This window comes from Mus caroli, unplaced genomic scaffold, assembly GCF_978045245.1.
Source record: "Mus caroli unplaced genomic scaffold, Mus_caroli_1 scaffold_15, whole genome shotgun sequence".
NCBI classification, from domain to species: domain Eukaryota; kingdom Metazoa; phylum Chordata; class Mammalia; order Rodentia; family Muridae; genus Mus; species Mus caroli.
In genome coordinates, this window is record NW_028227270.1 from 26,903,920 (window position 1) to 26,922,458 (window position 18,539).

The 18,539-nt window shown below is 40.4% G+C and overlaps 1 protein-coding gene across 4 annotated transcripts in view; it reads right to left on the bottom strand.

Annotated features, from left to right (window-relative positions):
- The window catches only part of Ap3b1 (adaptor related protein complex 3 subunit beta 1), a 202,746-nt gene that overhangs the window by 82,092 nt on the left and 102,115 nt on the right, over nt 1-18,539 (bottom strand). For all 4 annotated transcript variants that reach the window (XM_085830906.1, XM_085830907.1, XM_021180280.3 and 1 more), the window contains exons 15-18: nt 15,974-16,150; nt 6,468-6,654; nt 5,393-5,523; nt 1,284-1,422 (exon numbers count right to left, since the gene is read on the bottom strand). In XM_085830906.1, coding sequence (XP_085687032.1) covers nt 1,284-1,422; nt 5,393-5,523; nt 6,468-6,654; nt 15,974-16,150 — 634 coding nt within the window. The remainder of the gene's footprint in view (nt 1-1,283; nt 1,423-5,392; nt 5,524-6,467; nt 6,655-15,973; nt 16,151-18,539) is intronic.

An 18,539-nucleotide genomic window follows, 5' to 3' on the forward strand; every position in this document is an offset into this window, starting at 1 on the left:
AGCACCAAATTCATCCACTGCCTGCCATCACGTGGGAGTCAATGGCAATCTAGGCCCAGCTCAGATTGGGCAATTATTTTTCCTCTGGGTGTACAGAAGAACCCCTCACACAGGACTTGCTATTGTGTTTCAGACAAGCTCATCAACAGCCACAGAGTTAACAGAATGCCATAGGATGTTGAACAACACTAATCTAGAAATAGGCCCAAGCTTGACAACAAACAGGATGGAGACACATGTGTAGGGTATAAAATAAAGTGCATGATTAACTATAGAAACAATCCAATTAACTATGGAAACAATTTTCCTCAATGGTCTACCTCACTCTTCAAGTTACATATTTTCTATGTTAACTTTTCAGTTGAGATATTTGACTTATTATATAAGAAGATAATGTACTGCCAGGCAGTGGTGGAGCACCCCTTTAATCCCAGCACTTGGGAGGCAGAGGCAGGCAGATTTCTGTGTTCAAGGCCAGCCTGGTCTACAGAGTGAGTTCCAGGACAGCCAGGGCTACACAGAGAAACCCTGTCTCGAAAAAAATCAACCAACCAAACAAAAACAAACCATCAAAAAAAAAAAAAAAAAAAAAACCACCAAATACAACAAAAAAAGATAATGTATCGGGGTTAATTTATCAGATATTACAAAAATTTTCATAGGGCAGGTAAGAAAGTAGTAGAGAACTAGGTAATAGCCTTGGGCCAGAACAGCCACCATGTTACACTTTTGACTTGTGACTCATGTCAACTAACGTAAATATCATGCAAAATTTTAGCTTTTGTTTTAGTTGGGTTTTTTGTTTTGTTTTGTTTTGTTTTTTGGTCTTATGAGACTGAGTTTCTCTGTGTAGCCCTGGCTGTTCTGAATCTCTCTCTGAATCTCTCTCTCTCTCTCTGAATCTCTCTCTCTGTGAATCTCTCCTCTCCTCCCTCTCTTTCCTCCCTTTCTCTCTCTCCTCCCTCTCTCTCCCCTCCCTCTTTCTCTTCTCTTCTCCTCTCTTTCCCTCCCCTCCCCTCCCCCTCCCCCCACCCCACGCTGGCCTGCCTCTGCCTCCCAAGTGTTAGGATTAAAGTGTTCCTCTTCACCTCATTCAGTTGGTACAGCTGATGGCCAGGATTCTCAGTCCATACCTATATGCTTTTCTCAATGCTCTCAACTTCCTAGCTCTGAAAATAAATAAACTCTGAGATGTCTTAGGTTTAGTAACAGACTAGGGGGAGACAAAGGATAAGATAAGGAGCATCTTGTGTGACAACCACTCCAATTATTATAAAGCCCACCACTGTCACTGCTGCTATCCGAGGGGTTCTCATCCTCATCTTCCTTTTCTTCCTCCTCGTCCTCCTCCTCAGATTCAGAGTAAAATTTCTTCATGGGTTTTTCTTTCTTGGTTTTCCCAAGTGGGGTCCATTCTTTTGCCTGTTTATATCAACAAAGCAAACATTAATGAAGTCTTATTATGGGATGCAGACTCCTGGCAAGTTCACTGTGAACTCAGAAGAGAAGTTTGAGACTTTCACAGAGAAACCAAGTGCTAGCCATGCAGTCCCAACAGCAAAGCTATCCATTTCCAAACACAGCATATAGACTCTCATTCAGAGCCCACTTTTATCTCACTCACATTACATTTCCAGAGTGTTTACCAAATGTGTTGGTCCACCTAAGACTTAACCTACAGTATCAACAACAATAATACACGTGACACTTAAGAGGACAAAAGCAAGCAGACTATAGTAACACTGGCAGTAACTACCCATCGCCTTGCTAAGCTGAAGCCCGACTTCTCATAGCCTCATCTCTAACCCATGGGGACGTGCTTTCCCACTCTGCTCTGGGCACCTGTCTCTCTTGGACTGCCGCAGGAGGTTCCCAACCGGTTACTTGCTTCTCCTGACCATTGAGTCCAACCAAAGTCTGCTGAAGACAGCAGCTGGACAGTCAGGACCAGCTACTCTCTGGTTCTCCTTAGCTCCCCATTTCACTCAATACTTGGGCAAAGTCCACAACAGTCTCCCTCCTGAGGCCTGGCAAGCTGTTCCCACACACTTCCTTTTCCTCTTGCAGACTCTGCTACAGCCAATCTAGAGTGTATATGTATACATATATATGTGTGTGTGTGTGTGTGTGTGTGTGTGTGTGTGAGAACAGGTGCGGGCACATGCATTATTGTAAAGGGATTTACAGCATGATATACCAAAGTCTCATTACAATTTTCTGGGAATATATTTTAAAATACTAATATAAACAAAAATATTTATGCTTAAAAAACAAAACAAAACAAAACCAATTGCCAAGAGAAGCTCCAGTGGCCTGAAAAATCATTACTTGGGAAATGACAAGAAAACTAATAAAAATAATTTGAATACATGAGTTTCCACATCCACATAGTTTCACACATTAAAGGCCCAAAGCCTAATACCACTAGATTCTCACTTTGGTGTGAGAGCTATAGAGCTGCAAGCAAAAGAAAAGCAGCAAAAACAGGAGAAGAGATGGAGACATGGGAAAGCTAAGGTCCTCCACACAGCATGTTAACTATATGTTTATAAAGCAAAATGTCCTTGATATGCACAAGAAAGTCTTGAGTAACTGGAAAAAAAGGATTTTCTGTAACTAAACAAAAAATTCTAAAGGAGCCACAAAACTCACTGGTACCTTAATATAAATATACATCATATCTGATATCCTGGAAATGGTGGTGTGTAATTCAAAGTGACTTCTAGTGTCAACCTGACCAGGCTCCCTGTTGTTTTGATTAAAATGTCAGATTATCTAAGCTTCAGACATTTTTCTTCCTAAGTTATATTTCATAATAATGAGATTTGACCTTAGAGGATCACTAGATAGTAAACCCAGAATAATACAGTGTATCATGTGCACAAAATGCACTGATATGACTTCCGGGGGAGGACTGTACACAGCAAGGCAAAAAGGGATGATCTGAGCAACGCTTTCTGCAGTTAGGAATTCATCTCAAAATAGAACTAGTTACATTGTATTTATCTTTCATTACATCCCTCATAAAGCTTTTTAAACCACTATCTCAGAAACTGATAGAAGAAATCTGTTTGTTCTATAGCTTAAATGGATACTTTTAAAATCTGGTTCCATTAGCTATAATTATTCTCCATAAGTTATTATTAATTTCAGAAATATAGTCAGCAAAATGAAAAAGAAACCACAACTGAAATGAAGATAGGAAAACAGATTGCTTATGTACTGTTCCTATAAAAGAGTTAATGCTTAGAACACGTGAAAATGTAAGAAGGCAGCCAACCTTAGAACACCACCGAGAAAAAACCTAACTGCATAGCATTGCTACCAATTTCTAAGAAGATGCGCTCTTTCCAGAGGGAAGAGAAAGGGAAGTAAAGAGCGGGCTATTATGGTGGGAGAACAAAAGGATTGTTCTACTTGAGCCAGAGCATTGTGTAGCCAATCAGACAAGAGGAGAACAAGCTAAGAGCCAGCAAGCACACTTATCAGGAAAGATGATGTCTGCACAAGACCACAGCAGAGAACACTCACTACATAATCCAGCCTCTAACAAAACCTGTGCACACAGAAGAAATGTGCTCCACATCGTTTATGTTTGGGAGAAACACAAGCAGGCCTAGCTTCAAGTCTGAACACACTTGCGAGGGGTTTTTATTATATTTTAAATAGATGTGTTTTATGTCTTTATGGGGTGAGTGCTGAGTGTGGAGGCCAGCATCCATGTTGTGGATGTTCGTGAGCCTGGCACTCAGAAATTCTGCCAGAAGGGCTGGCTGTGAATACCAGGGCCATTCTCATGTCACTGCCTCACTAGCATGGCTTTACAGATGTGCCCCCACCACAGCTGGGTTTCTATGTGGGTACTGGGGCGTCAGACTTCGGTCTTCATGCTTACCAACTGAGCATCTCCCCAGCCGGTTTTCATCATTTGCTAGACCATGAAAATGATGGCGCTGAGCACAGACAACAGCGATCTGCACACAAGTTCAGGCATCCTCTCCTTGATAACACAGGAAATCACGGAAAACACACCAGACAGCAGACAGGGGACTAGAACCCTGATCTGCAAGAGCATTTATTTAGGCTTTATAAACCTTGGTTTCCTTACCTATAAAATAGAAATATTGAGCCTGGCATGATGGGATACATCTTTAATCCCAACACGTGGGAGACAAAGGCAGGTGGATTTCTGTTTGAGGGCAGCCTGTTCTACATAATGAGTTCCAGGACAGCCAGAACTATACAAAGAAACTGTCTCAAAAAACAAACAAACAAACAAGAAAACAAAAACAAAAAAAATCCACAAACAAAACAACAATAACAAGAGAAAATGGGGTGGATATGGGTACCATTATGAAGTTTAAACAAATTGGTATCTGCCACATGTCACTGACGGGGCTCTGAACTAAGCTACATTAATTATCTGCTGCCAGACATGCTTCAAAGCCAGTGTAAGTTTTGTATTCAAAAGAAAGCTGTTTCTCAGCATAATCATATTACATGGCTATGCTCATTAATGGGATTATATTTAAAATAGTGATTTCCTTCCTTTGCACGTGGAAGAGAACAAGGAAGCTAACTAGCTTTCCAACCAGAGTTAATGGTAAAGGCTTCTGATTATCTAATTTCTAGTTCACTGTACCACTTATATGAGGAAAACATTAAGAATGTAATTCTCACCTGCTCCATTTAAATTTAAAAACAAAGAATATATTCACACAATTTCTAGGTACAAGCAAAATATCTTTCATTATCAAACTTACTATGAAACAATAAATAGGTAACACTAGTAAAGAGTAATCATTGTTCAAGCCTAACACCCAGTATATTTAAGTAAAGATTTAGAAAACATAATTGGCATTTTTTAAATGTAAAAAGTGTATTATTCATTTCTAGTTGTAACCTTGTCAAGGTTATCTTTGGTTTACAATGCTCTCTACTTATTTTTAAGCATCACTTAAAACTGAGCTCATCAGAAAACCCAGTACATTTTGTACAGGTTTTTCTTTTCTCGAAAAGAACAGCAAAAATTATTTATAAAAACACTGACAGGAAGCTTACGAATCTCCAACAAAGTAGAAAAAGCTCAATCCATTGAAACTAAATACCTTAGAAATTGAATCTACACAGCTACAAATGCAATCGCACAAATGTAGCTGGCACTGATGCAGAGAATTCAATTCTCTATTTCCTTGAAGCAGAGAACAGTCCAGGTACAGCAGCAAGGAAACACAATGCTCAGTTCCTCTAAGGCAAGGTGTATCTAACACATTACATTCAGAAACACAAGAACAGCGTGCAGTTTTCAGCCCAAAGGGTTTTATATAAAATGGTAGTTACCCAAGAAGCTCTCATTGTTAGAACAAAATTAATCTCAGAAAGGTCAACTTACTGACTCTATTACTTCTACATTGCGAACCGATGGGTCAGGCGCCACCTCTGGCCAATTAGATAATTCCAGGTACCCAGACGCTTTAATGTTGAGAGTATGAGATAAGGTGCCAAGCTGGAAGCGATCCCTATCTATTAAAAATGGAGGAAAATAGAAAATAAACAATATGAGCTGTATATAACAGATGACAATCATATCAGAGCTCAAGGTAATTGGCATATTACCACAAATGTCAAGGAATAAATATAAACCAGGAAGCTCTTCATAGGTCAGAAAACTGATTTCAGCCCATAGATTACAATAATCTCCCCCATAATGGTCAATCAAAAAGCTAATCAGTCAGTGTGTTTAGAGGTGTTGCTCTGAAATGTAGCTTCTCTAAAAATTACTTTACTGTGAATATTAGGAATGACAGCACAGCTAAACCATCCATATACATGCCTCGGCACAACACACGCGGAATCTCAATGGTTTCTGTGCCACACAGTAAACTGCATTTACTGTTTTACAACACTTAAGTAAGAAACCATGTGGAAGCCAAGCTCCAGAGCCACATGGTTCCAACCATACTCGCTGCTTATTAGCTGACAAGATATTTAATTACAAAAAGCTGGGGAAAAAGAACACAAGCTCCTTCCTTGAAAAATGAACTTGAATGTAAAGATTCTATATGAACTAATCTCCTCTAGAGATGCTGACATTAGTGTGCATGGGTATTTAATGAATAACTTACTATTATTAGGTATCAGGAACTAAAAGTCTTTATTTAAAGCAGAAATAAAGCCCATGTCTATAAGAACAGAACAGGTATTTTACCTACCGTTCAGTTAAACTGCCTAATGAGAATAAAAACCAGAAAACCTGAATTTATTTAGGAGAACAAGGTCTACAGGAAAATAAACTTTAACAGACATAGAATAAAACTTGCCGTGAAGAGATGAAAAAGTGCAAGCACAATGTTCTCACACCCCCACACGGAAGTCGTGTTTCTCAGAGTTAAATCTGAAGCACATCAGGAATGGGCACACTGACGCATTGTAGGCAGCATGTTTTACAGCTATGCATCTCATGATACCTTTAAAGGGAGACTCTAGCAGTGGTGCAGGCTTCTGTGCTAGGAAGATTTTTTTGGCATATTTACTTAAAGCTCCACTCTTCTCGTTCGGAACAATAAGCTGCCTAATAAATCTTGTGCGGTCTCTGATGTCGTAGTTTTGATCATACTTGCCGAGATTTAATATGTACTGGGTAAGCAATTTTGTCTGTTCGGGGGGAAAAAAAAAAAACAGAACAAGTTGAAAATACGGTTATTTATGATTATTGATAACTCTGGATAAACATATTTAAAGATGTAATAAAAATGAATGGTTATGTCAAACAAATGTCGTTCCATGGGGAATATGCATTTCTAACGTGGCAAATGGAATTCTGTAGCCAACGCACATGTCCTCTTCTGTGCTGGGGAGGTGAATGCTGAGCTCTGAGAAGCAGCCATGTGCTAGATTATTAAACTGCTGAAGTGGAAAGAAAGGCATCATTAAAAAAATAATCATATATGGCAAACCCGCTGAAGGGTCTACGTGAGAATAATGAATGTGGAAATACAACTAAAAACATGGCACTCAAAACTTAATCGGAAAAATATGCAGGACATCAAAACATCAGAGAGTATTAGGGGCTGGCAAACGGCTTCTCCTGAGGTGTGCTTTATGAAGAGCTACTGTCCCTGGCACAGGCCGTGTCTGCACTCTGACTGCACTCCGTTACTTCACCCTGAATTATGACCCATTAAAGCAGACACATGAATCACTGAACTGGATTACTGCAAATTATTTGCAGTGCATTTAGCTGTTACTTTTTCATAAAAGCAAGCTGCTGATGCCCTCTAAAAACTAGGATGAAAGAGTTCTTCCATTTTTCCACCATGCCGCTTATAGCCTCTAGTAATATTGGTCATTTATTTATTTACGTAAGCTTTTACACCATAATCAGGCTTGCTAAGTCAACTTCTGAACGCACTACATTAATGTATATTGAGATGATTTTAATAATAATTAAACCAATATTGGAATATAACAAAATAGGTTTGTATTTTAAACTACAGTGTTTTTAAATGAAAAGGCAATTTTAATTTAGAAATCTACATGTGTACAAATTGTAAATTAAAGCTAAAAGGAAGTCATAAAATAAGGCGAAAATAACCAAAGATTGGTACTATTAGAGAATTGTACACACATTATAAACAAATGACAATAGATCCAATCAACAGGGAGAAGCAAAGACACTGCTAGAACAGCATGGCAGAGATCAGGGACAGACAGCTGGGCCCTAAACCACAGTCAGCGGAGGGCTGGCCAGGAGAGAGAGCAGGGAAGCTTCTTTTGGAAGCAAAGTATTTGGAAGCATTAACAGGGGTTTATTACGAAGGAATTATAAATGCTTGCGGGTTTTCCTGAATCTAGTTACCAACAACGGCTGTCCGTGTTGCCTCATCCCTAAGTAAAGACTTCCATGGTTCCTGTTTAAAGAATGGCAACCAGCCGGTACCCGGACACCTGAGAAACGCAGCTCAGCAGCAGCTCACACACGGGGCGCTGCACGGCTGAAACTACCTGCACCGGAGAGCTGGGAACGCGTGTAACCGTTACTCTCCGCAGATCAGAGCGAAAATCACAGCTGGTTAACACCCAAGTCCACCTGAGCACTGAGACAGAGAACCCGAAGCTCCATTTAACCAAGAAAATGAAGCCTATGAATGTAACTTTTTGAACTGGCAGTCATACATTCTGCTTATAAATTTCTTAACCCCCAAACTAAGTTTTCAAAATGAAACTTTTAAAATATATTAACAAGCATATTTACATTGAAAATAATTAAAACTATGTATGTATAAAATTATTGATAAGCTTATAGAACAATTCTCTTAAAGTATATTTTCAAAATAAAATTCTTCATAACATAAAATGCATATCTCTATGCAATGATGCACTGAAATAAGTACAATAATTATTCATCTCACACTAGAGTAAACAGTTTCTTTGCTGTCTGTCTCTAGTAGCAAAGACATTTAGAAACAAAGGCATTTCTCTGAAGAATGCATTTATAATATAGTATATTTTGTCTTTTATTTTTCAAAGTTAGATTTTATGATTAGAAATTACAAAATTGCTGTCATTTTCAAAGTATTCTCTATATATCACAATATTTGTATGTATGTATGCTATAAATGTATATACATGTATGTATATGTGTACATGCGTGTGCATGTGCACCAACCATCAGCTTGAGTGTCTTCCATGGTTGCATCCCACCATGTGTTTTGAGACACGGTCTCTCACTGAACCTGGAGAGCATGGATTGCTTCAACTGATTGGACAAAAAGCACCAGGGACATAGCAGTGTCTGCTCCTCCCCTCCCACCAGCACAGAAGTTACAGATGTTTGTGCCTCTGTTCTTTTTTTTTTTTTTAGCAGCCTTATTTATAATAGCCAGAAGCTGGAAAGAACCCAGATGCCCCTCAACAGAGGAATGGATACAGAAAATGTGGTACATTTACACAATGGAGTGCTGCACCTCTGTTCTTAACTCACATGGCACTCAACAGTGATATCACAGAGATCACAGAGACCGAGATTCAAAGCTGAGGTGAAGAAAGCTACTTGTGTGTTACTGAAACACAAGTCAATTGGTTATCAATGAAGACACTGCTGCATTAAGAATTGAAGCTGGGGACACAGTTGGGTCAGACCCTGAGACAGTCACCATAGAGAGGAGCCCTGAGTAAATCACCATGGCACTGTAACATCACTAAGGGTTCCATCAAACAACAAACATCACTGCTTCAGACAAGAATCGCATACAACAAAAGCTGAGACACAGTGTGCTCTAACAGTCAGTGCCCTCAGCTCTATTTATTACATTTTGATTTTAGTTAAATTTAGGTTTAAGAAATCAGTGCTGTTACCAACTAGTGGGTAAGGCTATCAAACACTAACATCGACTACACACTTTTTACAGTGATTGGTACTCAGGAAAAAGAAACCTGAAGAAAAATACTACAAAAATTAAGGAATTTTTTATTTAAACCATCTTTATAAGAGATACGCACCACATCCTTACCTAACTATTCTAACAAGTAATAAAATGGCAAACATTTATTCAGACAATAGTGTCCTAAAACAGTTACACACTAATGACAAAGATATGCCCTGGGAAAGGTGCCATTGGGCCATGCCACAGCTGTGGGGCCAGAGTGCACTCAGACACACTGCATCACCAAGTACTGGTAGAACCATCATTGTACATATGGTCTATTAATGTCCAAAATATCATAAGACAATGCACAAATGTGGTTAACAATCAGTACAAACTAGTAAAGATCATGTAAAACAGTCATAAAACAAGTCTAAGATATAACTATAAGGAATAAAAAAAGTTACATGCAGAATTCAGCATTCAGTTTAACAAGTTATTTTTAAAGGCAAGAAATTGAGAAAGACATCTGGGAACTACATAGAGTTCTTAACTTACCTGAGAGGCAGATCTAAGCAGCACTACTGTTCTGTACTTTCATGAGCAAAAGTCCCTTCCTGTGACTTAATAATGAAGTTTTAAATTCAACAACAACAACTTTCTTGTCAATTAGAAAGACTGTCTGTAAGATCTCCATGTTTGGTTTTTTGCCAGAGTGGGGACTACTATGAATTGAGCCTACAGTCTCAGGCATGCCAGGCAAGTGCTATGCTACTGAGCTCAAGCCCTAGCCCAGGCTTCCTTTCTAGTTCATATTTACTTCCTTTTGGGGGGAGAAGGACAGGGAGAGGGAAAGGAGGGAGAGGGGAGGAAGAGGAAAGGAGGAAGGAGAGAGGAAGGAGGAAGAGAGGGGGAGGTAGAGGGGGAGGAAGAGCAGGAGGAGGAGAGGAGGAGGAAGAGGAGGAGGAGAGGGGGAGGAAGAGGAGGAGGAGAGGCAGAAGGAGCAAAGCAGTCCTGTCACTGCATAGCACCAAGCCTTCTGTCAAATGAGAACAAAAGGCAAAGCGAGGAGACTTCTGCAAAGGTCCAAATCAGGAAACATGCTCCTCACTTTAGGAGGATCCCTAAGATATCATCAGTAAGATCACCCAGTTTCCTACTGAGAACCAAAAAGCATCAAAGAGTAAAAAGTGATCTCTCTCTAAGTAGCAGAGAAGGAGAAACTTGAGTGTCTCACAGAGTATCAAACAGTAAATGAACCACATCTGTACATATCGCTATTTCTAAGATATGTCATGAAAAGCTGCAAAACTATAATAAAGTAGAATGTGTGTTTCAGAACTATGAGGCACTATGAGTTTATTAATGCACACTCACATAATGAAAATAAGCTTAACTGAATGGAACACACCAACAGTACAGTGCGATCACCAATACGGAAAGAGGACGATGCCAGCGGGAGCTTCAGGCTTCAGAGCCTTCACTTTTGAAAGGAGAAATGGAGCAAATGCTGACAGTAACCGTGTCCGACTGGTACGGGTTTTGTTCCTGTTATGTTTGTTTCTGGGAGTTTGCAACTTTCCATAATTACACATAAAACCGGGCTAGGGCCAGCACTGACTCGTTACTTACCTCTATACTCAAAACCTCAGGCTTTACTACAAGCACTTTTTAAAAAACACCCTTTAGTCACTTTTAAGCGCTAATACCCATCTTAATCAAGCCCATGCCGAGTCTTCATGCCTTGTATGTCCAGACTTCAGCAGCTATAACAAGTCACAAAGCCTCTAACATTTGGCACACACACGGACTGCATTTCCTTATGAACATGCTAGTAAAGAGGGGTTACACTGCCCCTTTCCTAGCACAAGAGGCCCAAAGGAGTAGGTTTCTTCCTGAAAAACAAGGTGATTGCTGGTAGCTGAACTACTTCCCTTACTATGAAAAATCATTTCCCCTAAGAAAAGCTTAGCAGTTGACCAGACCTTGGGCTCCAATGAAAAAGGAAGCACCATGAGCTAAGCGCCACGCCAGGAGTCTGCTTCCTTCCTCACAGTCCTGCGGGAGGTAGTCAGCTCTGCTCTAACTCCAGTGACACATTCCAGAGAAATTCAGGAATAATTTGAATTTTGTGTTTGATTTCTTCTGCAAGCAACAGTAGGTAAAAGCAGAAAATGAACCTAGCAGAACTCGGGTGCCCAGGTACCCACATCAGATGCTGACCTGACCGTGCTGTGAGCCACTCTTTGCACCCACATCAGATGCTGACCTGACCGTGCTGTGAGCCACTCTTTGCACCCACATCAGATGCTGACCTGGCCGTGCTGTGAGCCACTCTTCATACAACTTGGCTCCTGGCTCCTGATTTCAGACGACTCTTGATTATCCATGTCCAAGAGAAGAGCAGAACCTATCACCACATGCTTCCTCACTAGACCTTGGGCTGCACGTTAGACTCGGGACTCCTGATGAGTTCTGTGTGTTTCTTGAGAACTGCTATATTTAAAACTGTGGTTTTGTTTTTGAGGTTCTCACTTAAAAACTCTATAGCCGATTTCTGAGGTTTTGAGCAATGGGATTCTAGTTCCATCTCCAGCAATTCCTGTGTCTGATAGAGTGTGGTTTTGCTCAACATGATGACTTTAAGAACACAGACATTGCATAATAATGACTAAATTACTTTGACTCCTAGTCCAACTAATTAGGAAACTGTCCCAGACAAGTACTGTAAGCTGTGAGAAAGCACATGGAGAGTTAATAATGTCCTGTTCACAATTACACGTGCTCCCATCCCCACTGGGACATGGAGTTCTAGGCTAGTCATCACACAGCAGATTAAAAACTGCTGCTCCCCATCCCAAAAAAATGGTGCAGAGGGAGAGGATGACAGAAAATAACGGAGCATGTGCAAATAGAATCACAACATGCTGGATATATGTAAGAAATTGTTAAACAAGAAAACCATGAATAAACCTATTTCCCAAGAATTCCAAGAATTCCAAGCTTTCATCTGAAAGAGCCTGGGATTGGAAGTTTGGTTTAAATTTCTTTTTTAAAACTTTCAAATCATATTATAACAGATTTAAAAAAAAAAACATAAAGGCATAAACATGCTTTAAGCCATACAGTATCAGATTTAAAATATCACATAAAGCAGCTTTGTAATTCTGCTAGTAGACAATATACTACCTCAATGGTAGAATGCTTGTCTAACATGCACAAAAATCCCTGATCCAACCCTTAGTCACACACCCACACCCCCCGCACCCCACCCCACACACACGCACACACACCCCTATCACTTAAAGTAAATGACCTGGATAAGCAGGTTGTTCTGTAGTGAAAGTGTCCTAAGAGAGAGGACTAGGAGAAAATAATGAAGTTGGGTATCAGAAGGTCGTATACAAGCTATTTCTTATGCCAAGCAAACTTATTAAGAAGTATAGCATCATATATACTATTTCCTGAGGAGAAATGGGACAAAATCAGCAGAAGTCTAAGCAAACAAAGTTGCATAAGGGGAACACAGAGCATCTCAAAAGCATCTGAGACTGAGCACACAGTGGCCTTGGAATGGATTATGTTTTAGGAGGATGAGCCAAGTTCCCAAGAGCAGAAACCTCAATTCCTTCAAGGCACTGGCTCCAGCTCCACGGGTCTTGCAAGTGCACTCCCGGGCAAAGATGATGCATTTAAGCTCCCTTTGCCCTCTCATCAGGGTCTCTGAGAAAGTCGTTGGTCAATCTGGATCCCCACAGGAAGGATGCTCATTTCCTGAGTATTCTATTTTCCTGTACAGGAATTACTCTTCCTTTGTCTGCAGCCCTCACTCGCCTGGCACTGTGTCGATGAGGATGTTCTCACACTCACAGAGAAGCCATCTGCCCTGCCCCTGCCCCTGCCCCTGCAGTGCTGTGACTAAAGGTGCGTGCCATGCCCAGGCCAGGCTTATTAACTTCTACTTGATTTTTAAAAATCATTTCTATTTCTCTCGAGACTTCTTATCTTTTCATTCACTATGAGTATACGTTCCTTTACATCATTAACCAGATTTCTTAGTTGTTTCAAAGCACTCACCTGCAAATCCTAATTTGTGTCCAAATAACTTGGGTTTCTATTGACATTTTTCCTTCTTGAAAACCGGTCATATATTCCCAATCATCTCTTTTTAATTGAGGTTAAATAAACATGAAATCTACTGCTTTAAGGTTGTAAGTCAGTGACATTTACACTGTTACAAAACCATTAGCAGCTTCTGTCTGTACGACTTTCCACACTGAAACTGGAACCCATTAAGCCACAACACCCCATTGTGGTTCTCCTGCTGCTGAGTAAATCTGGATTACAGACATTACGTTACAGACTCCACCCTCAACACTGTTAACAGTCCTTAATTAGTATTGAGTTTTTGTTAGCTTCAACACACCATTAACTTGATGAGGTTCAAAGTGTATTTTCTATTTCCTGGTTGCACCTCAAATTTGAGGTCAGGTCTTTTATCCTTGGGGTGCTGCTTTGGTGCTCTCAGGAATCAAACACCTGGGCGATTTACCCATAGACTTCCGGGCTCTTCCACTGTTGGCGCTCTAGAACTCTTGTGTAGCTTTGTCATGTCTGTAGGCTGCTTGCTGCTGCCCTCGACTTCCCCTTTAGAGCACAGCTGCCTCATACAGGACCAACTCAGTGCTTCCTGCTCCCTCCAGGTCCCCACCCCACCCCCACCCCCAAACTGTACCTTCATGCTCTGTCGGTCTCTCTTTGCTCTGGGTGGTTAGGCACTCAGAGTTTCCAGTTTAATCTGTTATCTCTGGGAAGGTCATGCTAATTAGAGTTTACTTTGCCATCTGAAAGCAGGGTATTAAAATTATCTTTGAGTTCTCTTTACTTTTGGTCAAAAAAGACATCTTTCTTCTCTCTCTCTCTCTCTCTCTCTCTCTCTCTCTCTCTCTCTCTCTCTCTGTGTGTGTGTGTGTGTGTGTGTGTGTGTGTGTGTGTGTGTTGGGGGGTAAACAAGCACACGCCTGTGGAGGTTAGAAACCAACCATGGGCAGTGTTCCTCAAAGACCATCACTTTATTTTCTTTGTCCTCCTAAATTTTTATTATTTACTTATTTATTCAGAGGAAAAGGAGAAGAGAAGGAAGAGCAGGAGAAGGGAGGGGACAGGAGAGGGGAGGAGAGGGGACTAATGTGGAGGGTGGAAAGCACCTTGTAGGACTTGGTTCTCTCTCCATCACGTGCTTCTCAGGGCTCAGATTCAGACCATCAGACTTGGCAGCAAGACTCGGACCCACTGAGCCACCCCACTTCCACACACACCTTGCCTTTTTGAGGTGGGGTCGGTCCCTAACTGACCTGAAACTTATCAACTAGGCTAGGCTGAATGAACAAGCAGCCCAGGATCTACTGTCTCTACCTCCCACTGCTGGGATTGCAAGCATGGACTGCCACACTCAGTCTTTTTATTTTTATTTTTATTTTTAAATGACTTCTGGATATCAACTTCAGGCCCTCATGCTTGTACAGCAACAACTTTACTGATGCTGGCATTTCCATAACAGCAAGTATAGACATTTTAAAGAAGCAAAATTTATTACTCAACTATTCTTTATGCATACAGATAAATAATAGTAAATAGTATATAAATAACACTAAGCCTTATTAAAAAAAAAAAAAACAACTTACAAATTCTCTAGAAGCAAGAAATTCAGTGGGAGTCAGGAGAGGCTCAATGAGTTATCAAGACCCCAGGGAAATAGGTCTACAAGTCAGTCCTAGGCCTCTGTGTAAAGCGGGCTCTGCTCTCACTTACTCAGTTTTAAAGACATTTAAGGAAACACATGTAGAAATATTTTCACATTTTTGTCAGAGGAATCGGCTTAGTCTCTATCTAGGACTCACTGTGCTATGAACCACTAAGAAATACTGTTGAGCTGACGGTGCATACAATTATTTATTAGTGCTAATTTTCTCTCCATAATTTTCCCAACCACCTCCTCTTAAAAAATAAAAACAGTGGAAACAGGCCACATCGTCCACTTTTGTATCATTTAAAAATAATGAACCGTGAAATAGTAAAGAACTTTCAGAAATCATTGCGTGCTCACCTTCAGGAGTAGTGTCTACAGCAGTCATGGGGAGAGCCATTGTCAAACATACAACAGCAACATATTTGTGATAGGCAACGTATGAATTTAAGAAACCCCAGGATACACTTTAACACATGTACCTCTACAGGTTTCCCAAACTCCTCAAGTAGTTTCACGGCTCTGCCCTGCTCTCTCCTCCCTGTGTTCTGCATACCTGCACAGACTTCCTCCAGGCCCTCTTGAGCATCTGCATAGGAAAACTGGCCTCGGCTTCTGCATCAGACCTTCTGAACTCCCTCCTCACCACTGCACCTCAACACCTCTACCACAGCTCTTCTTTTCAGTCCATTTTTCCACTACTAGATCAGAATGACTTGTCTGCACTCCCGCCATCAACTGTAGGACCTAGTACAGCAGGGTGCAGTATCGCTGAGATGTGGGATAACACGTGGGAAGGCTGCAGGGGCTTGGGTAGCGTAAGGGAAGTGCTTGTCAGGCTGAAGATGTATCAGTCTCTTACCTGTTTGGAATTAGTTAAATACAATTTGGCTGCAAGATTTAAAATCTGCAGTTTCACGAGATCATCTTCACTCGTGAAACTTTTAGCCATTTTCCTCAAAACATCAGGAGCAATTTTAGGAACTCGTTCACAGTTTTCTCCAATTAGCCAGAGGATGCTTGCTCTAGCCACAGGAACCTAATACGAAAAGCAGATCACATTATTAGAAGAGGTTTGGTCAGATATTCCTCAACGTCAGCATAGAAAAGGCTCAGAACTGCAAAGCTTTCCATTCATTTAGGAACTGCTACAGCACTGGGCATTTGATGTGTATCAAGAATAGACACAAAGGGAATCTCTAGAGATGACTCAGTGGGTCACAGCACCGCCTGCTCTTTCACAGGACCTGGATTTGGGTCCCAGCACCTACATGGCAGTTCACATCCACCTGTAGCTCCAGTCCCAGGGGATTGGATGCCCACGTCTGTCCTCCACAGGCACCAAGCACACATGAGGTATACAGACACACATGCAAGCAAAATGCCTTTATATATTATATAAGTAACACTTTTAAAGCATATTTCAAAGAAACGCCTTGGAAAGATTTAGTAAAGCAAGCACTACTTGTCTAGAATACAGGTCCATTCAGAGTCCAGCAAACCCAGACCAAACCTGAGTGACTGCAGCCTCCGGAGGATCCTCTCACTGTTTGACACTGCAGGGGCACAAGTGCACTGTACTGTACTTTAGTATTATAATTTTTTTAAAATAAAGTACACTTCAATATAATTTGTTTTCCTAAAAATCACTGCCTTGCTACAAATTGGAAACCTTCCATCAGAACCATTAAGACCAACATTTTAGAGTATGCAAATTAGTTTTATTACTATTTGCTTATTTGTATCCTCTCCTATTCCAAAAGGAATTTGAGAGGGCATGTAAATTAGTTCCTGTGAACATTTTCACCTAGCATAGAAAATGTGCTTTTTATTCTAAGTGCAAAAGCTGCTGGCTACCATGTGGTAGTCCTAAGAACAGACAGCATGCCAGCTTTCCATCAAGTCCCTACCCAAGGCCTCCAAGCCTTGCTGCTTCCTGGGCAGCTTCATAGGTGCTCAGTTTGCCTTCAAAGGAAGAAAGCAAGAATGGAAACCTTCCCATGGCTATAATTTTATCACAATATCGGCCATGTCAAATTCCTGTCAAATATTTGTTTCATAATAATAATATAATAATATAAAAATGACTAACGTGAGTCAGCAGAAATCAGCGGTCATCAAAAACACTTGGAAATGTAAAAACTATACACTTCCTAACATTGTAACAGCACTGACGTTAATCCATACTTAAAGTGAACTTAGTAACAGAGAGGAAATTGGTCTACTTATGCAATGTAAAAGGGCCTAAGGGCTATGTCAAATCTATTCCTGCCGTGTGATAAGACTGATCCCCTTACTGTACACTGATTTCTGGAGAGGAAGAGGTTGTTTCTAATGTTCCGAAGGTTACACTGCATTAAGGCCTTACTCCCAATCTATTATTTTAAATTGGGCTAAAGAATAGTAATTGAGTGGTGCATTAAGTTTCCAGCCTGGAGCCATTCAAGTGGCCTTCCATAGTGAGAGGAACTTCTAAATGAGAACAGATAGGCAACTCAGAGCTCAGTTATGCTACATTTATTTTTCTTAAATATTTTATTATAAATTGCAACTCTAGAAATCAGAATTTTACAACATAACATAATTTAGTGTCTGATTTAAGTATTTTTCTTTTGGCAACATACTTCTCTTTTCTAATTAAAAGGAAAATCACAAAATGAAGGTGTTAGAACATTTCAGACTCATGAGTATATTAAGATTAAAACAACAGTATTTTAATACTCTAAGCATTCATAATAGCAACATTTGAAAGAATTTAAAAAAATCAATAATCAATTCCAACAATGAAAAAAAGTCAAAGATAGTAGAGGAGGAAGGAGGGTAACACTGGGAATGTTCTAGAATTGAGCTTAAAAATTCTTTAGCAAACATTTTAGAAATGTAGAAACTTGTTTATAATAAGGAATAATAATAATAGTATATCAAACTCTTGGTAATGATATTTTATAAAAATTTCAGAAGACAGACACAGAAACACACGGCTGGAGTCCCAGCACCCAGCAGGCAGGAACCAGGAAGGAAGCCCAGGCAGCCTTTGCTACATGAGGCTGTATCAAAAAAACAAACAAGGAAGCCTTGAGAAACTAACAAGGCCAGGGTTGGGATGCATTTGCTAGTTAGAAAACTAAGCTCTTCAAATTCAACCCTTCCATCTCCTAAAGCTAAAACTAAAGCTGCAAATAAAAAAGTTTACCCTGCTCCCCAGGTTTATTCGACAACATAATAAGCAGAAGCGGTGAACTAAAATTCAACTAATAATACACCACGCACGCACGCACACACGCACGCACACACGCACACACAGGCAAGCGAGCAGGTGCACGCACACAAGGTCAAACATAGAATAATAGTCTTTATACAAACCCCTGCTTTTCAATATTCTCAAAGGCAAACTGGACTGTAAGTGACTGTGCAGCACTCTTTACTCT